At 46.6% G+C, this 20,047-nt stretch overlaps 2 protein-coding genes across 2 annotated transcripts; both read right to left on the bottom strand.

The window, feature by feature from the left end:
• Positions 1 to 6,696: 6,696 nt before the first annotated feature.
• On the bottom strand, positions 6,697 to 11,359 carry TREML1 (triggering receptor expressed on myeloid cells like 1; the record flags this gene model as incomplete). The annotated part of the gene is made up of 6 exons (XM_082663580.1): positions 6,697 to 7,252; positions 7,612 to 7,664; positions 8,161 to 8,246; positions 8,632 to 8,734; positions 10,797 to 11,129; positions 11,317 to 11,359. 6 exons carry the CDS (start codon positions 11,357 to 11,359, stop codon positions 6,938 to 6,940), a joined length of 933 nt encoding a protein of 310 aa, XP_082519706.1. The 3' UTR covers positions 6,697 to 6,937.
• Positions 11,360 to 15,373: 4,014 nt separating this feature from the next.
• On the bottom strand, positions 15,374 to 19,812 carry TREM2 (triggering receptor expressed on myeloid cells 2; the record flags this gene model as incomplete). The annotated part of the gene is made up of 5 exons (XM_082663487.1): positions 19,743 to 19,812; positions 17,930 to 18,280; positions 16,400 to 16,490; positions 15,473 to 15,666; positions 15,374 to 15,390 (listed from the first exon to the last, which is right to left on the bottom strand). The coding sequence occupies exons 1-5, from the start codon at positions 19,780 to 19,782 to the stop codon at positions 15,374 to 15,376; spliced, it is 693 nt and encodes a 230-aa protein (XP_082519613.1). The 5' UTR covers positions 19,783 to 19,812.
• Positions 19,813 to 20,047: the final 235 nt, after the last annotated feature.

Here is a 20,047-nt window from a genome sequence, read left to right as displayed (position 1 = left end):
AAAGCCTGTGTTTCTAAAGCATGAAACTTAGATCTTTCTTAACTCTTAACAGTCGGTAATGCAACTATGGCAGAAATTAGAATCAGAGCTAGACCGGAGGCCAGGGAGGCTTTGAGATGAACTGATTCCATCTTATATAATAAGGTAAGATCCATTAACATAATCTTTTCAAGTTTCTTCCATGTTGTAGAATTCCTTTTTGTGGCTGAATAACATTCCTTTTTATGTATATGCCACAGTTTATCCATTTATGAGCTAATGGATATTTGGGTTGTTTCCACTTTTTGGTTATTATGAATAATGCTATGATAAACATTTGTGTACAGGTTTTTGTATGAACATATGTTTTCAGTTCTCTTCAGTATATACCTAGGAATGGTATACCCATTTCTGTATGACAATGGGTCATACAGAAACTCTCTGTTTAGCTCTTTAAGGAACTGTCAAATTGTTCTCCAAAGTTGCTGTACCATTTACATTCCCACCAGCAATGTGTAAGCATTCCAGTTTTTCACAAACAATTGTTATTATTTGTTTTTTTGATTATAGCCATTCTAGTGATTGTGAAGTGGTATCTCATTGTGGTGTTGATTAGCATTTCCTTAATGACTAATGATGTTGATCATTTTTTTATGAGCTTATTGGCCACTTGTATATCTTCTTGGAGAAATGTCTATTCAAATCCTCTGTCCATTTGTTGTTGGAATATTTGCATTTTTGTTGAGCTTGAAGAGTTTCTTATATATTCTGGATACTAGACCCTTATCAGATTTGATTTACAAATATTTTCTCTCATTCTATAAATTGTCTTTTCACATTCATGATGGTACTGTTTTGCAGCACAAAAGTGTTTTGTTTTGATGAAGTCCAGTTTATCTGTTTTGTTTTTGTTTTTTGGTTGCTTGTGCTTTGGTATCATATCTTAGAAACCATTGCCAATCTTAGGCCACAAAGATGTTTTTTCTCTGTTCTCTTCTAAGCGTTTTATAGTTTTAGCTTTTATTTAGGTCTTTGATTATTTTGAGTTAATTTTTGCATATATTGAATGGTAAGTTTCCAAAGTCATTCTTTTGCATGTGGATATACACTTTCTCAGCACCACTTATTGAAAAGACTATTCTTTCCCCCATTTAAATGACTGAACACTCCTGTTGATTTATGGTTTTATGAGATGTATGGGTTTATTTCTGAACTCTCAGTTTTATTCCGTTGGCCTGTATGTCTATCCTTATGCCAATACACACAGTCCTGATTATTGCAGCTTTGTAAGTTTTAAAATGAGGAGGTGTGAGTCTTCCAACTTTATTATTCATTTTCAAGATCGTTTTGGCTATTCTGGGTCCCTTGCATTTCCATATGACTTTTAGATCAGCTTGTCAGTTTCCACAGTTTCCACAAAAAGGAGAGCTGTAATTTTGATAGAGATTATGTTGAATCTATAAATCAATTTGCAGAGAATTGCTGTCTTAGCAATATTAAGTTTTCTGATCCATGAAAGTGGCATATCTTTTCCATATATGTAGGTCTTTTTTAATTTCTTTCAGTGATGTTTGTAGTTTTTAATGCACAAGTCCTCCACCTCTTTTGTTAAGTTTATACCTAAATAATTTTATTATTCTTGGTACTATTATAAATGGAATTGTTTTCTTAATTTCATTTTGGGTTGTTCATTGCTGGGGTATAGAAATAAAACTGATTTTTGCATATTGGTTTTGTATCCTGAAACTTTGCTGAATTCATTTGTTAGCTCTAAGTTTTTTTGGTTTGGGTGCACTCCTTAGTATTTTCTATATACAAGATCATGTTATCTGCGAATAGAGATAATTTTACTTCTTCCTTTCCAATCTGGATGCCTTTTATTTCTTTTTCTTGCCTAATTGCACTTGCTAGATCCTACAGTACAATGTTGAATAAAAGTGACAAGAGTGGACATGCTTTTCTTGTTCTCAACTGTAGGGGAAAAGTTTTTAGTTTTTTACCTTTAAGTATGATGTTAGCTGTGAATTTTTTATAGATGCTCTTTATCAGGTTGACGAAATCCCGTACTATTCCTAGTTTGTTGAGTGTTTTATCATGATAGAGTGTTGGGTTTTGTCAAATGCTTTTTCTGTCACCTGTTGAAGTGATCATGTGGTTTGGGGGGGGGGTTTCTGTTAATATGTTGTATCATATTGATTTTCAAATGTAGAACCAACCTTGCATTCCTAGAATAAATCACGTTTTGTCATGGTGTATAATCCTTTCTGTTTGTTCCTAGGTTCTATTTGCTAGTGTTTTGTTGAAGATTTTTGCATCTACATTCATAAGGAATGTTGATCTGCAGTTTTCTTGTGATCTCTTTGTCTGGTTTTTGTATCAAAGTAAAACTGGCCTCATAGAATGAGTTGGGAAGTATTCCTTCCTCTTCTGTTTTTTGGAAGAGTTTGTGAAGGATTGGTTTTAAAATTCTTTCAGCATTTGGTAGAACTCACCAGTGAAGCCATCTGGGCATGGGCTTCTCTTTTGGGAAGTTTTTTGATTACTAATTAAACCTCTTTACTTGGCATTCGTCTATTCAGATTTTCTATTTCTTCCTAAGTCAGTGTCAGTAGTTTGTGTCTTTCTAGGAATTTGTCCATTTCATCTGAGTTATCTAATTTGTTGGTATACAGTTGTTCATAATATTTCTTATAATCCTTTTTATTTCATAAGGTCAGTAGTTCTCCTTCCACTTTCATTATTCCTGATTTAGTAATTTGAGTCGTCTTCTCTTTGTTTCTTGTCCAGTCTAGCTAAGGTTTGTAAATTTTGTTGATCTGGTCAAAGAACAACTCTTGGTTTTGCTGATTTTTTTCTATTGTTTTTCTTTTCTCTATTTCATTTATTTCTGCTCTAATTTTTATTATTTCCTTCCTTCTACTTGCTTTGAGTTTAGTTTGCTCTTCTGTTCCCAGTTTCTTCAGGTGGAAAGTTAGGTTATTAATTTGAGATCGATCTTTCTTCTTCTTTTTTTTAAAATACAGGTATTTACTACTATAAATTTCCCTCTAAGCACTGACTTTGCTGAATCACCTAAGTTTTGGTATGTTGTGTAATTATATTCATTCATTTCAAAGTATTTCTAATTTCTCTTGAGATTCCTTTTTCCTGTTTGTTATTTAGGAGTGAGTTGTTTAATTTCCACATATTTGTGAGTTTCCAAATTTTACTTCTGTTATTGACTTCTAATTTCATACTGTTATGGTCAGAAAACATACTTTGTATGATTTCAATCCTTTTAAATTTATTTAGACTTGATTATGGTCAAATATATGGTCTGTCCTGGAGACTGTTACCTGTATGCTTGAGAAGAATGTGTATTCTGCTGTTGTTGGGTGGAGTGTTCTATAGGTATCTGTGAGGTCTAGTTGGTTTATAGTGTTTTTCATGTCTACTCTTTCCTTGCTAATCTTCCACCTACTTGTCCTATCATTTTTGAAAGTGGAATATTGAAGTCTACAACCGTTACTCTTTGTTTATTTCTCCTTCAGTTCTATCAGTTTTTGCTGTATTTTGAAACTCCGTTGTTAGGTACCCATATGTTTATCATCATTATATCTTCTTAATGGGTTGAGTCTTTTATCATTATAGAATGTCCTTTCTTTATCACTAGTAACAATCTTTGTCCTAAAGTCTATTTTGTCTGATATTAGTATAGCTACTCCAGTGTTTTATAGCTAGTTTGCATGATTTATGTTTTCCCATTCTTTTACTTTCAGCCAACTTGTGTTTTTCAATCCAAAGTTTGTCTCCTAGAGACAGCATATAGTTGGATCATGTGTTTTTTAATCATTCTGCCAATCTCTGCCTTTTAATTGGAATGTTTAATCTGTTTACATTCAGTATAATTACTGGTAAGGTAAGATTTATGTCTTCCATCTTGTTATTTGTCTTCTACTTGTCTTATGTCTTTTTTTCTCCTCTATTCCTTCACTGTCTTTTGTTATATTAAATGAGTTAAGTTTAATTCCCTTGTCATCTCTTTTACTATATAATTTGTGTTATTTTCTTGTTGTAGGGATTACAGTTAACAATATAGTTCAGATTAATACCAACTTAATTCCAATAATATACAAAAACTGATTCTATATAGCCCCATCCCCTCCCGCCTTCTTCATATTGTTATTGTCATAGAAGTTACATCTTAATAAATGGTGTACCTGTCAACACAGGCATATAATTATTGCTTAATGAAGTTGTCTTCTAAATCACATAGGGGCAGGGGAAAGCCATTTTTCTTGAGTAAATACTCCTTGGATTGATGCAAGCCATTGGTTAATTTCCAGAGTTCTGAAAAAGTTGATTCTATTTTTGCCAGTTTTCTTGTTTCTTTTATGGAGGAGAGAATTTTCAGAGTTCTCTAACCACTTTCTTTTAAAATCACTCTCAATGTACTTTTAACTTGTATTTCCCTTAGATGAAGTTAAACATCTTTATTATATTTATATTTCTTTTTGTGTGGGCTATAGGTATGTATTCTGTGACTGTATTCTATTAAGTATTTGTTTTCTAGTTGATTTGTAGGGGTTAGGGAAATGAGCCATCTGCCTTTGTATGAGCTGCAAAATTTTTCTTCATTTTGTGTTTTGACTTTTGTTTATGGTGTTTTTGTCATAAAGGGAAAAGTATCAGTCTTTTCTTAATTTATCCTAATGTGTCAGTTTTAATGTATCTATGAATTCTTTTATGGCTGCTGAGTTTTGTGTAATACTTTAAAGATTTTTTTCCTCTAAGATTATTTTAACTATTCCCCAATGACCTTTCAAGTATTTTTTAAAATAAATTTTATCAAAATATAATTTACATGCAGTAAAGTACACCTATTTAAATGATGAGTTTTGACAAATGTAACCCATGTAACCACTACCACAAACATGATAGAGAACATTGAATCACCCCCAAAAGTTCTTTCAGGCCCCTTTAGAGTCATTCCCACTCTACCACCACCACCCGCGCAAAATGCTCTTGTTATTTTTTTTCCTTGTGTTTATATCTGTGATGATTTTCCCCTTGTCATTTATTTCATCCATCTTCTTGAGTAAAGTTAGCTAACACTTTATTTCATTTTACTTCAGAGAATAAGCTCTTTTATTTATGTATTAGTTATGTCATTTTTCTCCTTTAAAATTAGCTATTTGAGTTAGATGCTTAATTCTTGTTAAGGGTGTGAATTTTCCTCTGAGAACTTCTTTAACTGAATTCCAAAGGTTCTGATATGAAGCAGTCACCTCACCATGTCACCTGCATTTTCTTTGCTTTGTTTTTGTGTTTCTTATAATGAAATTTAGTTTAGTATTTTCATCTTAGCAGTTACTTTTATACCTATGACTCTGGTTGGAAGTCTATGAATACCAACCAAAGCAATGATGGAATTAATATATTTCTCCTTCCCTCTTCTCTTCCAGCCAATTGATTATCTTAGTATTTTCTTTTGTATTGTTAAATATACCTTTACTTCTCTCACGTTCTAAAAAGTTCAAACTACATTCAGACCAGGTTAAGTTTCTCCCAGAGGGGTGCTTTTTAGACCTAGTCTGCCCTTCCCCCACATTCTCCTGCCCTCCCCCCACCCCCAACCTTGCCTTCCCACCAGGCAAGTCCCCAGTCATCTTAGCCAGGGGAAATGAGGGCTTAGTTGATTGGTGGGCAGCTCCTGCCTCCCTAAGGGACAGAGTAAATTTAGGTTCTGTCACAGGCTGAGACTCTATCAGAGGAAGCTCAAAACATCCTGCCAGAGCTTCCTGAAAATAGCATCGCTAGACTTACACAGTCCCTGCCTGTTCCTTCTCCTCAGATATCTAGACCAAGCTTAGGGCCCTTCCAGATGGTCCAGATGGCCAAAATCTCTTTTTGCTTAGTTCTCCGTGATTATAAAAGACTGGGTTCCTGAGCACCCCATCTTCTCCATTTAAGTCTCTCATCTCAGTATGGGCAAATATTTTCAAACTGAACAGTTGAGAAGAAATCATGGCAGAAACCTTAAAGGGCCTCCTATCCCCAGGCTGGACTAGCTTTCATTTACACTTAACCATGGCCATACCCTTACCATTTATTCCTCCTCCCCTCACCCCCATGCCCTTTTTCCACTGGACTCGTCCCAGGCTCAGAGTTCAGGCCAAAGGGAACAGAACTACCAGATGATCACCCAGTTGAGAAAGAGCCAGCTCTGGTAAAACTGATGTCTGCAAAGTTCTTTCATTTCCTGGTGCTTGAAAATCCTTTGTCCTGCCAAGGATTAAGCTTGGTATTTATTTCAGTTTCTGACCTTACTCCTGTTTCTTTTCAACTTCATCTCTCATACCCCATCTTTCCTGAATCTCCTTTAACTAATTATTATCCCCCTTCTCCCACCATATGTTGTCACTTCATAAGATGTCACTTGTTTACAAGGTATAGAGCAGAAAGCAGAAGAGATTTCTAGACTCGAGCAAATGACTCTATACTTTCAGGTATCCTGATAAAGGCAGGAAATACTTTTGAAGAAGTCTTCTTGATGCCCCTTAATTCAAACTGTGTGCAGTATTCTGACCAGGGAGGGAAACCACTTCCCCGCTAGCAGAACAGGCAGGAGATCATACAACACAAACTCTGGACGAGTGTTTTCAGTTCTTGGGCCATGTGAAGTCAAACTTGGGCCCTTTCCTTCCCCCTCAAGCATCAAGAGCTCATATATTATCATGTAGAGTTTATTTAGCCCTGTGGTGTAATGGCAGAGGAACTAGCATGGGGGGGGGAGGGCTTCCCCAGACACCTCAATCATTCCAAGTATCACTTACCAGGTGAGAAAAGTCAAGATATTAGATCAGATCCTAAAGACCCTAGTTGCTCTGATATCCTAAGGATCTAGGGCACAGACTGCGTGGATGGCTGCACAGAACCCTGGGGATGATCTCTGTGAGTATACAGGATGGTGAACAGCTTAGCTGGGTGGAATCTCACTATTAGGTGGATCCTGGGCTGGCTCGAAGGAGGCTCCTCCACTCTTGTCCCCTCCAGGGAAAGTGACTGTGGCGTATGTCACAGGCTTGGAGCAGATCTCAGCCTTAGCAGGCAGAGGGGGCAAACAGGATGGGGCTGGGGGTGGGTGTTTCCCTGACAGGGAATCAAGAGGAAGGTTGGTGTAGGTGTTATTGTCAAAGGAAGGTGGCGAGTCAAGCCTAACATATGGTACATCCGATGGCAAGTCAGCAGCCAGTCCAGAGTCACTGATGTGGTGGACCACTGAGGAGGGGGCCTGTAACAAAAGCAGGCAAATCAGGCAAAGAGAAAATGCCTCCCTCTGCCCCAGTTCCCTTAGATGGGAAGCCTAGGACCAGACTGGATCTGTCTCTTCAATCCTGAGTATGTCAGTGGGCAAGAAGGCTTCACTTTGAAGATTTTCATGCCCCGAGTTTCTCTACAAATCTGGGAAGGTGGATAGCAAGGTGGGAAGGTAGGAGACCATTGTTGCCAAGTTTACAGCGTTTGGGAAGAGGGTTTGGACCTCTACTGGGTCACAGTCTTTTCTCCACCTCATCATCCTGGGACTTCTCAGTGATTGTGGCAGAGGGAGGGTCTGGGGAATTTGGCTGGGGGCCTGCGGAGATCTCTTACCGAGCCTGAGACTCCACTGCTCTGAAATCGTCCACAGGCAGAAAGCCTGTTCCCTGGCAGGACAGAGGACAGAAGCACAGTCTGCTTCTTGTGCTGACTCAGTGCCCGCCTCACGCCCTTCAGAAACTTTGGAAACCTCTGTCCTAGCCTCCACCTTCCCCACTCCCACCAGCAAAGTTTTCCCCTTCCATCTCCCCAGCCCCCACCCCCAGCCAGCCCTAACTCTCCCCCCACCCACTTACTGCTTCCACAGCTCCCCTCAACCTGCCTCAACACTCAATCCATCTCCCGAAATCCCCCACCTCCTCCAGTCACCTGTCCCCAATCCCACTGTCTCACCCTCTCCAATTCCTGTTTCTCCCCAGGCCGCCTCCCACTGAATCTCTTTGCTCTCCTCTACCCCTCAGCCATGGGAATTCTAGGGTCTGGGGACCCTTACTGAAGCACATCTGTAGGGGGAGCAGACCTAGATTCTCAGCCTTGAATTCAAGTCTGGCTGATACAGGACCAGGGGGCCATTCTGAGATAGGCAGGTGGACAGCTACGTACCTTTCCTTTTGGCCATCACAGCAAACAGCACCACCGCCAGCACCAGCAGGCCCAGCAGGAGCACAGCACCCCAAATCAAGGGTCTGCTGAGAGACACAAAGGAGTAGGTGAGCTTAGCCCTGAGCCTGGCACGGAGCTGCTTGCCAGGAATCCTAGAGAAGTGGCACAGAGGTGCAGTTCTTGGTGAGCCACGGTTGGAGAAAGATTTTTGGAATGGAATGAGGAGGACAGACTCAGGCAGGGCAGAGAGAGACACTATCAGGGTATCCTGGCTGGAGATCTGGGATGAAGGGGTCAGTGCTGAACTGGGAGGGAAGTCTGTCTGTCTGTCTGTCTGTCTGCCTGGTCAGAAATTCCCCAGGAGTGGAAAGAATCATAAAGTTTCTTTTCAGTTTAGTCTGGGGCTCTAAACAAGCCGTATCTTCACCACCACCCCTTCCCAGCTACCCAAATAACAGTTCTTGTCAGTACCTCTTCTTATCTCGGCTGGGATCCAAAGGGCTGGCACTGCCTACAGGATCTGAAGAGGAGATGTCAGCCAGACTCCCGACCTGATGGGTCTCCTCGTCCTTCTCTTTCAGGCCAGGAGCTGAGTCAGAAGGAAATACTTAATAAGAACATACCCATTGTGGGCAGGGTTCAAGGGCCTATTGAGATCTGAGGGACTGGGGGAGTACAGCTGAGGAAGGAGAAGTCCCAAGTAAGGAACACAAAGAAGCGGTGCTTGGGATATTCCTTAGGGGCCTCTCATTCTGGAGGTCAGGGAATGGCCTCTTTATGTCTTTATCTGGTTGTGAATATGCTCACTTTCCCCTTTACCACCAGCTCCCAACCCTCCCCCCCTGCATTTCTTCTCCACCTGCTCCCCCTGTACCCAGGCTGCTCAGACTATGCAGAAACCCTACTGGGTAATCTGTGCCCACCTCCCTACCCAACCTCACTCATCTCATTGGAGACCTTGCTCCTGGCTCTCATCACTTGTTCTCCAAAGGGGCCTCAGCCCAGCCTGCTAGACCTCCCCACATACCTGCAACCCTGTGACCGCCCCTGCAGGCTGGCTGAGCCCCACCCCAAGCTCTGCGCTCAGGAGCTAAGGAACTTAGGGTCAGCCCTGATGTGACACAATGCCAACTGATCCTTGCTGAGAGCCTTGCTTGGACCCTGAGACTTAGTTTTGTGACAAGGTTTCTGTCATCCCAACAACATGCTTAACTTCTGTCTGTGGGACTCAGGGTTGGTTTCTCTGGGCCTGAGGATCTGCCTTGGGAACCCGGGCAGTCCTTCTAGACCCTCTGAGAGGAGAGGCTTGCCATGTTCTCAGAGATTCACCATTCCCACTACCCAACCCATTCCAATCCAGGAACTGGAGACGCTATGGCCCCAATCTTGCTGCATATGTCCTGATCTCCTGGAGTTTTTTAAATCACCCACATCCTCCCTAGATACTGTGCTCTACCTGCCTGCCTGAACATCCATTCTCTACAGCTGTTGGGGTCCTCAGCACCTGCCCCACTTCAGGCACCTGTCTCCCTGCCACGTATTCCCAGTGCATTGTCTTGTCACAGCTTGCCATTTAGGGAGTTGTAATCTTGAGTTACTAAACCTTAGTGTCAAGGAAGAAGGAGAACAAAGGATGACTAGGGTTAACAGAAGTATATTTATAATATAAATAATAATTGTGGACTCAAGAGGGATTCTAATGAGAGCTTAGTCCATCCTCGTAATTAAAAGATGGAGAAAAAACTGAGAGAAGGAAAAATGCCTTTCTTAATTTCATTATTTTGGGCATTTGGCACAAATTACTTGAAAAAGGAAGACCTGAAAATGAAAACAATGTCAGCATCCACAAGTGCAAGGTAGGACAGTTTCTGCTTCCTCAGGTAGCTGACCGCGTTCCCGACAGAGCACTTCTTTTTTTACAATATCCTATGTTTATGGGAAAAATTTACTACTTTAAAATGTACTTTCAATAAATACTTAGACATGAGAAAGTTATAGCCTGTGAAAATGAAACCTGTGAACATAGTTTCTATACTGAAAATAGGGTTGAGAATATTAACTGTTCTCAACCCTATAATATTAACTGTTGCTGACACTATTTTCTGTTTGTAAAACTGAATGAGTTGAAGGAATTCAGGCATTGAATGTACCCTGCCTGTAGGTGAGGCACATACTAGATGCTCAGTGAAGACCTATAAAATTAAATAAGATATAAATTCAATAGTTTTTAAGCCATCAGACTTGTTATTACAGCAATAAAAACCTGGAAGATGTAAAAAACTTAATTCCAGTTGATATGTCTGAATTAAAACTTTGTTTAAAACATTTCTAAGCAAAATAATAGCATCAAGTATGTTGAAAATGCTGGACAAGGAGGCCAAGGCCCTGAGTGGGGAAAGAGAATTTGCCTTCCTGTGGGGAGACCCACTTGTGCGGGAGGGGAAAGGGGACTGCTGTGTGGCTGGTTTATCTCAGACTTCTCACCCAGTTTGGTTTCCGTTCCCTGCAGAGCTGTCAAAAGGATATCTGCTCCCAATTCCTCCCCCACAAGGGCCCCTACCCACCAAGGACCCAAGAGCAGCTGGTGGGGCAGGAAGGCAGGTTAGAGCAGTGGTGGCCAGGCTGAGATAACTCACCTGCAGGGAGCACATCCAGACTGATTCTGTGCACAGTCTGGGGCCCTGAGATTCCCTCTACCACGCAGCCGTACTCTCCGGCATCCTCCTCCTGTAGGGTAACCATCTCCACCTGGAGCAGGCCACCCCCCAGGTCAGTGAGAAATATGCGGCTGCTGGCTGGGGCCCTGCGATCCACAGCTGACGACACCAAGGGCTGGCATCCCTCTGGCAGGAACCGGCACCACACCTTTCGAGCCTTGACATCCTGGGGTCGGTAGTGGCACTGCACCAGGATGGAGCTCCCCACAGGCGCCTGCAGCACCTCAGGGAGGCTGCCAGCCGAGCCCTGGCCTAGGGAAGGAAAGTTGCAGGGATGTTGGACAGGGCACCTCCTGGCCCACCCACTGCATAGGGGCACAGGGATCTAGAGGTCCACCTTGTGGGCCTACATGTTATTGTTGCCATGGTAATGCCCGTTATTCCTGGGCGTGGAGCGGGGTATGTGGGGACCCAGAGTGCAGCTCCTTCTGAAGCTTACCTGCTAGTCCCAGGAACAGCAGCAGGAGCAGGTTGGGGCCCATGGCTGGGCAGGGAGATGTCAGCTCTGGGGCTTGCCTGGGCACTGACACAGCATTCCCTTGGGGGCAGGAAACTTTTGCCTCAGACGGTCACGTGGGGTTCTCAGTGACCATGGGCTGGGAAGCAGGCACTGGTGGGCCCCTCCATGGGTGGGGAGAAGGAGCTCTTCCAAGCCCTGGTTGGTTCAGTGCTCAGGAACAATCCCTGAGGGTAAGAATGGGCAAGGTAGGGTGAGAAGACCCAAGGAAAAACAGAAGGCTGGGAGCCTGCCCACCCCTAAGGAATGAAGAGCGGGGGGAGGATTGTGACAACCAGAGAGCATTAGAGAAAGGGGGAAGATGGTCCTCAGGGTATTCCAAATATAGAATCCGATGAGGCAGAGCTGTGAAGGAGGGAAGTATAGTGTCCTTCTCATGGCCCGAGGCCATCTTGATTTTAAATTCTGTGTGAGTGCCCCACCCAAGTTCTCAGGAGATCATCCAGGAAGCCCCACCTTGACCGTGCGCCCTGGGCTGGCCTGTCTTCATTCCCTCAGATGCGCGCTCCCTGGACACTTTGAGTGTGGACCACGTGCTCCAGTTCTAGGATTTGCGTTATTGCTTTGATAATTAGTTGGATATTGAACCTCATGTATTCATCTCATCTTCATAGCTTTTCTCTCTCAGTTTCCATCTTTTTGTTCTGATTCCTAGAAGATATCTTCATCTTTTTCTTCCATCCCTTCTCTCCTTGTCGTTCAGATTTTTATCCCTTAGTGCTTTTAATTTACAAGACTTGTTATTCTCCAAGCATTTCTTATTTATAGCATATTATTTTTGTTTCATGAATGCATTATCCTCTTTGTTAGGAGACAGTTCTCTATGAACATTTTCGGGCCTTCCCAGGAAAGGGCACTCACCAAGCTTTGTTCCAGGGCGATTGAAGAGCAAACATGCCTTGGGAGTTAGAGACAGTGTGTCAGCTCCAGAGAGATTTGCTTCCATCCTTCCCCTCCCTCCCTGGAGAAGATTAGTTCATGTTCCAGAGTGAAGACCTCTCTGTCTCTCTCTCTGTCTCTCTCTCTCTCTCTCTCTCTCCAGAGAGGAAGAAGGGCCAACATGCAGATGTTCTATATAAGCTCCAAGTCTCATAATTTGGGGTTCCTGTCCTATGACACAAACCCACTCCCTGCACAGGGACCATCTGGCCCTCATTCACGTCACCTTGTGCAGAACTGGGGTTTGGGGATCCTACATGGAATGTGAGTAATAAACCTGCTGACACCGGGGGAGCACCAGTGCTCAGAGAGACAGGAGCAATCAAGGTGGGGATGGCTGGGAGGACACACTGCTCTGACCTAGATGGTCACACCTGGAAAGGGGCATGAAAAAGCCAGCCTCCCTCCCTCCTCTGTCCTCTTTTCTCTCCTCCTCCCCTCTCTCTTCCTCTCTCCTTTCTCCAGGAGCAAGGGAGTTGAGAATGGGAAACTGGGAGCAGGAGCCCGAGAAAGCCGGCTTCTGCGTTAAGCTGAGCCTCATGGACATGGTGATGGGGTGACCAGCTGTCCCTGTTTACCTGACACTGGGGGTCTTTCCAGGAGACAGGACCTTCAGTGCTAACACTGGCAGAGTCTCCGGCTAACTGGACAGATGGGTCTCCCCAGTGAGTGATATGGAAGTACGTATATCTGTCCTGCCAGCATGTATCAAGCTTTCTTTGATTTCCTTACAAGAAAATTATTTTCACACTAACAAGCCATGTGGGAGCATTGTGTGAGGAGGAGACCTCTCTTCAATATTTACTGAGTGCCTAAAACAGATATGGTAGGTGCTGGGTGCCTAGGACAGAGGTGGCCAGGATCCAGGGAGGTGTCCTATCATTGGGCATTAGAGAAGAGGAAGGAAGCCAGCGCTTATCCAGGACCTACTATGTGCCAGACATCTGGCCAGGACTTTAATATTATTCCTTTCAATCGCATAAAAACCCACCAAAGTAGAGTTGTTTTGTTTTGGTTTGCTGTTGGGTTTTTTGTTTGTTTTTACATGCGAGGACCCTGAGGCTCAGAGGAGTTAAGGAATTTGCTTAAGTTTTCTTAGTAGGAGGCAAACTTGAAATTGGAAAACCCCTTCTGTTCAGTGTGCACTCCAGAGAGTCCAAGGCAGGGGATCCCGGTGGTGATCTGAATCCCAGGGTAGATGTCTCTGACATGGCAGAGCAGGCAGGAGAAAAGGCTGAGTTCCCAAGGGGAGGAAAGTTCCGGCGGCACTCCACCACCAGGCACATCCTGGAGCCTCCCCTTCCATCTCATCACTCTCGGTGCCCAGACCGGGCGGGAGCGAGGGAGGTGCAGGGGGCTCAGTTTGGGCTCTTCTCAGCCTTGGCTCCTAGACTGTGCCTGTGTCTGCAGGAAGGAGACGACTGCCCCAGGACCCGATGGGGAAGTTTCATGTGCCGCTGAGTCAGGGACACCAGGGAAACACAGACTGGACCAGAGTCCTGGAGCTGGGGACAGAGACGGCAGAGCAGCCTAAGCAGGGAGTGGGTGAGGCAGGGCTGGGGCAGGACTGCAATTAGGGGAGTGATGTGTTGACATGAGGCTGGAACACAGGACTGCATCAGGGGCTCCTTCCCAGTGATTCAAAACCCCAGGTACCCACACCCAGCTTAGGGGGCAACGCAGCCCAGTGTGGCCATGGCCACAGGGGCTCCTGGGGCTCCTGGGCTTCTACCTCCCTGAGGCCCAGGACAGAGAACCTGAGGATGTGGCCAACTTGCTTCCTCCTCTTCGGGGCAACCCACTCTCAGGGTAGTGTCCATCCCATTCTCCTCACTCCACCTCAGGTGGCGTGTGTGTGTTGAAGAGAGAGAGAAGGTTCCCTGAGCTGCCTGGCACTCTTCCCCCCTTGCTTCCTCAAAGCGTTTCTCAAACGGTTCCTTCTGACTGCTCTTCAGAATTGCATCATCCCCCGCGCCTTCTGCACTCCCCGTACTCCTAACCATCTGACTGACTGACTTACTCTGTTTGTCTGCTCTCTTCCCACTAGAACATGGCTCTGTGTGGGCAGAAATCTTTGCTTGTTTTGTTCACTGTTATGTCCCCAATGCCTAGACTAGTACCTGGCACGGAAAATATTTATTGAATAAATATACAAATAAATGAGTAGGATTGAGCTAGAGGGAAGGACATCTTGAACGCCAAGTGAAAGTAGGATTTCCAGGCTCTACGAGGGACTTTGGGTAAATCCTTTCCCTTTTGAGTCGCAGTTTCCCTTCCACAGGATAAGGGGCTTGCACCAGTAGTCCCCAGCTCTGGTTCGCTGCACTCTGCAACCCAGTCCCTTGCCATTTCTCCGGAGGCGGAGTAACATGATAAAAGCAAACCTCTAGGTTTGCTAGAGGTTTGAGTCAGCTGGGAATTGGATGGACTTGAGGGGGGTGGAGGAAGGAAGGGGGCCTGGGGCAGGGGGCCCAGCAGTAATCCTAGGAAACTGATGGGCAGGAGGCAGGAGGAGGAGAGGAGAGGATGCTAGAGAAATTCCACAAGAGGAGGCAGGGCTTGGTAATCAGATCTCTGGGAGGGAGAGAGAAGAATAAAAAGATTGGCCAGTTTGGAGCCTGTGGGAATGGAGGGACATGATATCCTAAAACCCTAGGCCCCAAGGAGCCAGACCTTTTATCTTTTCCTCATCTGAATTCACTCTCCTAGCCCTGTAGCAAAAGAGACCTTCATGACGCCCTAAACCATCAGTTAAGCATGAAGTCTTGGATTTATTTGTGAGAGTGTTTAATGTCCAATGTCCAGAAGTTGGTAGATGTCCTTCCCACCTCCCATGCACGCGCACACACACACACACACACACACGTGCACACACGCACAAATCCCTGCTTCCAGGGGCCAAGAGAAGCAGGGTACAGGCAGAGTGGCCTTTTGCGAAAGCAGAACCAGGAGACTTGGTGGCCAAGGGGCGGGTGTGCAGCAGGCTGGGGTGGTCCGTGCAGACCTCTCCTGGGCCTCTCCTCCACCGTGGGTCCTCCTGTCACGTGTCTCTCAGCTCTGCAACAGACAGAGTACTCACTTGGCCCCTCTCAGCACCACCTCACCAGCCCCCAGCGGCCACCGTGCTCTCCAAGCTCACCTGTCAAGGTTTGGAGCTGGTAACCTGGGTCATGGCCACAGTCCAGCCCACTGGCATGGGGTGTCCTCCGTTTCTGCCCATGCCAGGCTGCAGCCCAGAGAGCGCTGGCTGCCAGAAGCTTGCTGAGAAAGATGCAGGCCAGGAGGAAAAGGATGGAAATGGGTGGGAAGGGGCTCTCCTCTTCAGAAAGGTTCCTTGGAGAAAAAAAAGAGGACATGTGGGAGGCCATGAGGGGACCCACAGACTGGAATCTGCCCTCATAGAAGGAATGGGGAGACACGAGGAGCTCCGGGGGTTGAGGATATCTCCCCATCCAGCACCATCCCTGGATGAGGCTTTGCGGGGCTTGGGGGAACCTGTAGTCAGGAGACCTGAGTTCCAGGCATGGATCTGCCTGCTGACTGCTTTTAAACAGTTACCTCCCTTGCTGAGCAGTTTTCTGCATGATGGTGTGGTATGATGTGTGTGTGTCTGCATGCACATGTGCACTTCATGGTTATACTCACAGTGTTTAAACACCAATCAAGAACCAGTCGGAACTGATTCTGGTCCCATCAGGGAAGCAGGGGTCTGAGGGTACCAGTTTTGTACTAAAATACTCAAAGTTTCATTGTTGCTGAATTGTGGAGATGTCTGAGGGCTGCCAGGGAAGGGGGTGGGAGGCCGACCACTCAGCAGTCTTGGAGCAGCAGCTACTTACAAACTGTTAGGGAAGTTTTGCAATATTTTAACAACTGGCACAGTCATACCAACACACACTGGCTGGTTGGAGGGGTGTTTAGACAAGATCACATGCAGACACTTTAGTGTCTCATTGCCTTGGAATTTGTACTTCTGGCACGTGCCACCCCCCAGCTGCCACCCCATGCCTTGGCTCTGCAGGGTGGAGGTCTGCCCAGGGATTTTAGGAAAGACTTGTCACTATACCTGGAGATGCTGTGCTCCACCTGGGCATCCTCAAAGCGCTCGGACTCCTCAGGGATCCAGAGATCTCCAGGGTCCTGGTAATCAAGGGGGTCTGTGGGAGACAGAGCCTGTGAGCTTCTAGCCCCCCTCCTTGATGCCACAGTGGGGAGAACCTCTCTGGGTGGGGGGAGGCTCTCTGGGACATGGCCCTGGGTGGATCAAGTTGTTAACCTCTCTGAGCCTCAGTCTCCTCACCTGTAAAGTGGGGCAATTAGGAACACCTTCTTAATAATAGTGTTGCAGGATACAGTGAAAGCATCCTGTGTAATGCCCATCCCCTCACGGGAGCTCAGTAACTGCAGCTCCCACCCTCCCATCACACAGGGTCTTTAGGAAGATCAAACGAAATAATGGGTGTTTTTGAAAGTCCTGTGTAAACAGTCGAGCTGCCTGTACCAGCTATGGATTATTGTTGTTGTTGTTGTTGTTATTCTTTTCCTGCTATTCTCTTGGGAGTCAGCTGAGCCTTAGACCCTGATAGGGCTGAAAATCTGTGTGTCCTCGCCCCCTACTCTCATGGTGGTAGGGTTTGGGGTCTAAGGCAGGCGGTGTCCCCTACCCTCCCCACCTTAGACAAATGTTACTTTCAACCTTCATTTCCATGATAAGGGGCCATGTTGGAGAGAGGAGTTGGACAAGGGGAGAGTCAGAAAAGGGACACGTAACCTCAGATTTGTTGTCCTTTGGGACACAATCACGTTCCGGAGACACAGACAGAAAGCTTTCCTGAAGGGCATCCCCTGTGCAAACTCAGGGATGAGAAGGACCCCACCACTGCGCATCTCACCTAGTCAAGCCTGAAATGAGGATCCCGAGCAGTTAGCAGCAGGAGGCTGGGGCAACGACTGTCACTGACCCCCAAGCAATTTTAACTCTGTCATGTCATTTGTGTCTCATGGGAGCCCTGTGGGGTCAGCAGCACAGGCACCACGACCTCCATTTCAGGATGGGGAAATGGAGGCCCAGAGAGGAGAAGCACGTTGCCCAGGGTCACAGCAGTGTTCCTTTCTAGGGTTGTTTCTCTGTACCAGGTTTGTGCTTAATCTATGTTGGTAGGTCCGTTGGGTGGTTGGGTGAAGGAATAGGTGAATGTCCTCCTACTCCTTAAGGACCACCTCAGTGCTCACATCCTAACCAGATGCCAAATGGATAAAGCTGTTTGGGGGAAGCAGGACCACAGCTAGCTCATAAGGCGCCTTGGGCAAATTAGAGAACTGTACCCTTCCTGCAAGTGATGCAGTCCTCCACCAGGGAGCACAGCCTGGAGAGAGACAGCAGGGCTGGATTGTGACCCCCTTGTGCAGTTAGCAACCTGCACAACTATCCACAGCGACCCTGAGTTGACCCTGAGTTGTGGGGTGGGGAGGGACAAGATCCACACTGTGGGATTTCCCAGGGTCCCCAAAAGCCCTGAGGGTGGTCCTGTGCTCAGATACTAAAGACGACCCCAGGCCCAAGAGCAGGCCAGGGTGCAGTCAGCTGCCCACTCACCAGCCAGCACCTCCACCAGGACCTTCCTGAGGGTGTCGGCCTCGCTACCATGGAGACTCTGGCACTGATAGAGGCCAGCGTCGTGGGCTTGAAGATTCCGCAGAGTAATGGTGAGTGTGCCACCCAGGGCATCATCCGTGATGGCCGTGCTCCCATTGCGCCTCTTCAGGAAGGACAGCAGCCACGAGGGGTGAGTGCTGACCACCTGCTGGCACAGGCCCTCTTCACCCAGCTGGCGGCACCAGGCTTTGCGTCTCCCCCAGTGCTTCAAGGAGTTGTAGGGGCAGGAGACCCTCAGGGACCGGCCTGCCATGCCCTGGAACACCGTGGTGTTGTGGGCTCGGGATAGCTCTGGGGAGGAGACATTCATTCACTTACCAAATGTTTATTGAACACCTACTATGTTCAATGAACAGAAGAGACAGAAATCCCACACTTAAGGAACTCAGGCCTTTACACAGGTTGGGAGAAGGTGGTATAACCCAGGTATGTGTTTATAGGAAGCTGGAAACCAGGAAACCCGGGTCCTGGATCTGGCTTTATCACCATTGGACTTGCTGGACGTCTTTAGAGAAATAACTGACCCTCTCTGGGCCTATTTCCAGAGACATTTGGTCTTGAAGTTCCCTCCAGTCCTAGTCCACTCATGTTCTTCCTGTCACATGAAATCAAGCCCTCCCCTCTCCCACTCCATCTCAAGAGAGCAGGGCCAGTGACCCTCTCAGGCCTGGGGCTGGTCCCACGTGGGGCTGGGCACCCCCACCCCACGCCCTCCATCCTTGCTTCCTTTGCAGCTGCCCACGCTCATACCAGCACTGCATTCTCCTCTTTCTGACCTTTAGCTTCCAGCTTCCCTATTTCTGTGCCTTTGTTCCCCTTTCAGGAGGGATGCGTCTCAGAACTATTTTGGGAGAGACATGAGGCTGCTATTTTAGGGACCCTCCTTGGGGTGGGCTTAGAGTGCCAGTCTATTGCCAGGGCAGGGGCTATAAGAGAACCACCCAGTGCCCTCTGCCTCAGCCTCCCCTCTCTTCAACCACATGGTGACAGAAACTTGTAAAAAGGATTGGGGAGCTGGTGGCCTGTCTTTTGGAACCAGAAAGACCTGGTGAGCAGTGCCCCCTCCATACTACCCAGTCCATCCCTCTGCCTTTGGGCAGGCCAACGCATCCCCCTCCCTTACTCCACCTCCAGCCAAGAAGCTCCAGCTCCATTGGAACAGTCTCTCCTCTCACCCAGGTATGCCTATTGCTCTGGGGGAGCAAGAGGCACCCTTCCCCAACGAGAAAAGGCCATCATGTGCAAGAATCTGGGATGCCAGTCTCCCCAGCTCAATCACAAAATCTTCAGCCCCTTCACCTCCCATCCAGGGCTGAGGACAAGAGGACCTTCAGAGCACAGGAGGGGCACCCCAAAGATGCAGATTGCCAGTACCAGGTTCTTTTCTCCCTCCCACGCTGCTATTCTTCTGGGGCTAGTTAAGTGGTTCATAATTTTAGGGGCTCTTACCAGTGCCCCTCAAAACTTCCCCCAACTACTAGCTAGTGCCTGAGATGCCACCATCAGAACTCCTTCCCTTTCTAGGTGTCCGAATCCACCAGCCTCTGACACTTCCACGTACATGAAGAATCTGATGCTGGGGAGAGAGGGAGATGATGAAGAATATGGGGCACAGTGAGAAGAGGGGGTGCAAGACATGCCGAGAATTTCAGCCATCTTCACACTTTGGCTCAGTGCTCCCTACCCACCCACCCACTTGCCATATACTCAAGGAAGGAGAGGGAAAGAAGGCAGCAGAGGGAGGGAATCCTACCTGTGACAAAGAGCAAGATGAGCAGCCCAAGAGGCTCCATGTCACCCTTCCCTTGTGGAGGACAGACGCAGGGTGCCTTGTGCAAGATCTCGTCTTTCCCTTGAACTGCAGGAAGGAGAGGGTCAGGCTCGTCAGGCGCTGCCCACAGGAACCGGCTCCTGGAGGTTGAGTAATCATCAGAACTGGAATCTGGCTTTATGATTCAAGGAGGGGGAGTGGGGTGGGGGAGGGGAGGAGAGGAGGAGCCACCACTGCAGCCCAGCAGCGCGGTGCGGAGGATCCCAGACCTCCAAGAGGACAGCCCA

This window comes from Grampus griseus (genome assembly GCF_964374135.1).
Source record: "Grampus griseus genome assembly, chromosome: 10".
Lineage (NCBI taxonomy): Eukaryota > Metazoa > Chordata > Mammalia > Artiodactyla > Delphinidae > Grampus > Grampus griseus.
This window is presented reverse-complemented; position numbering and strand designations above follow the sequence as displayed.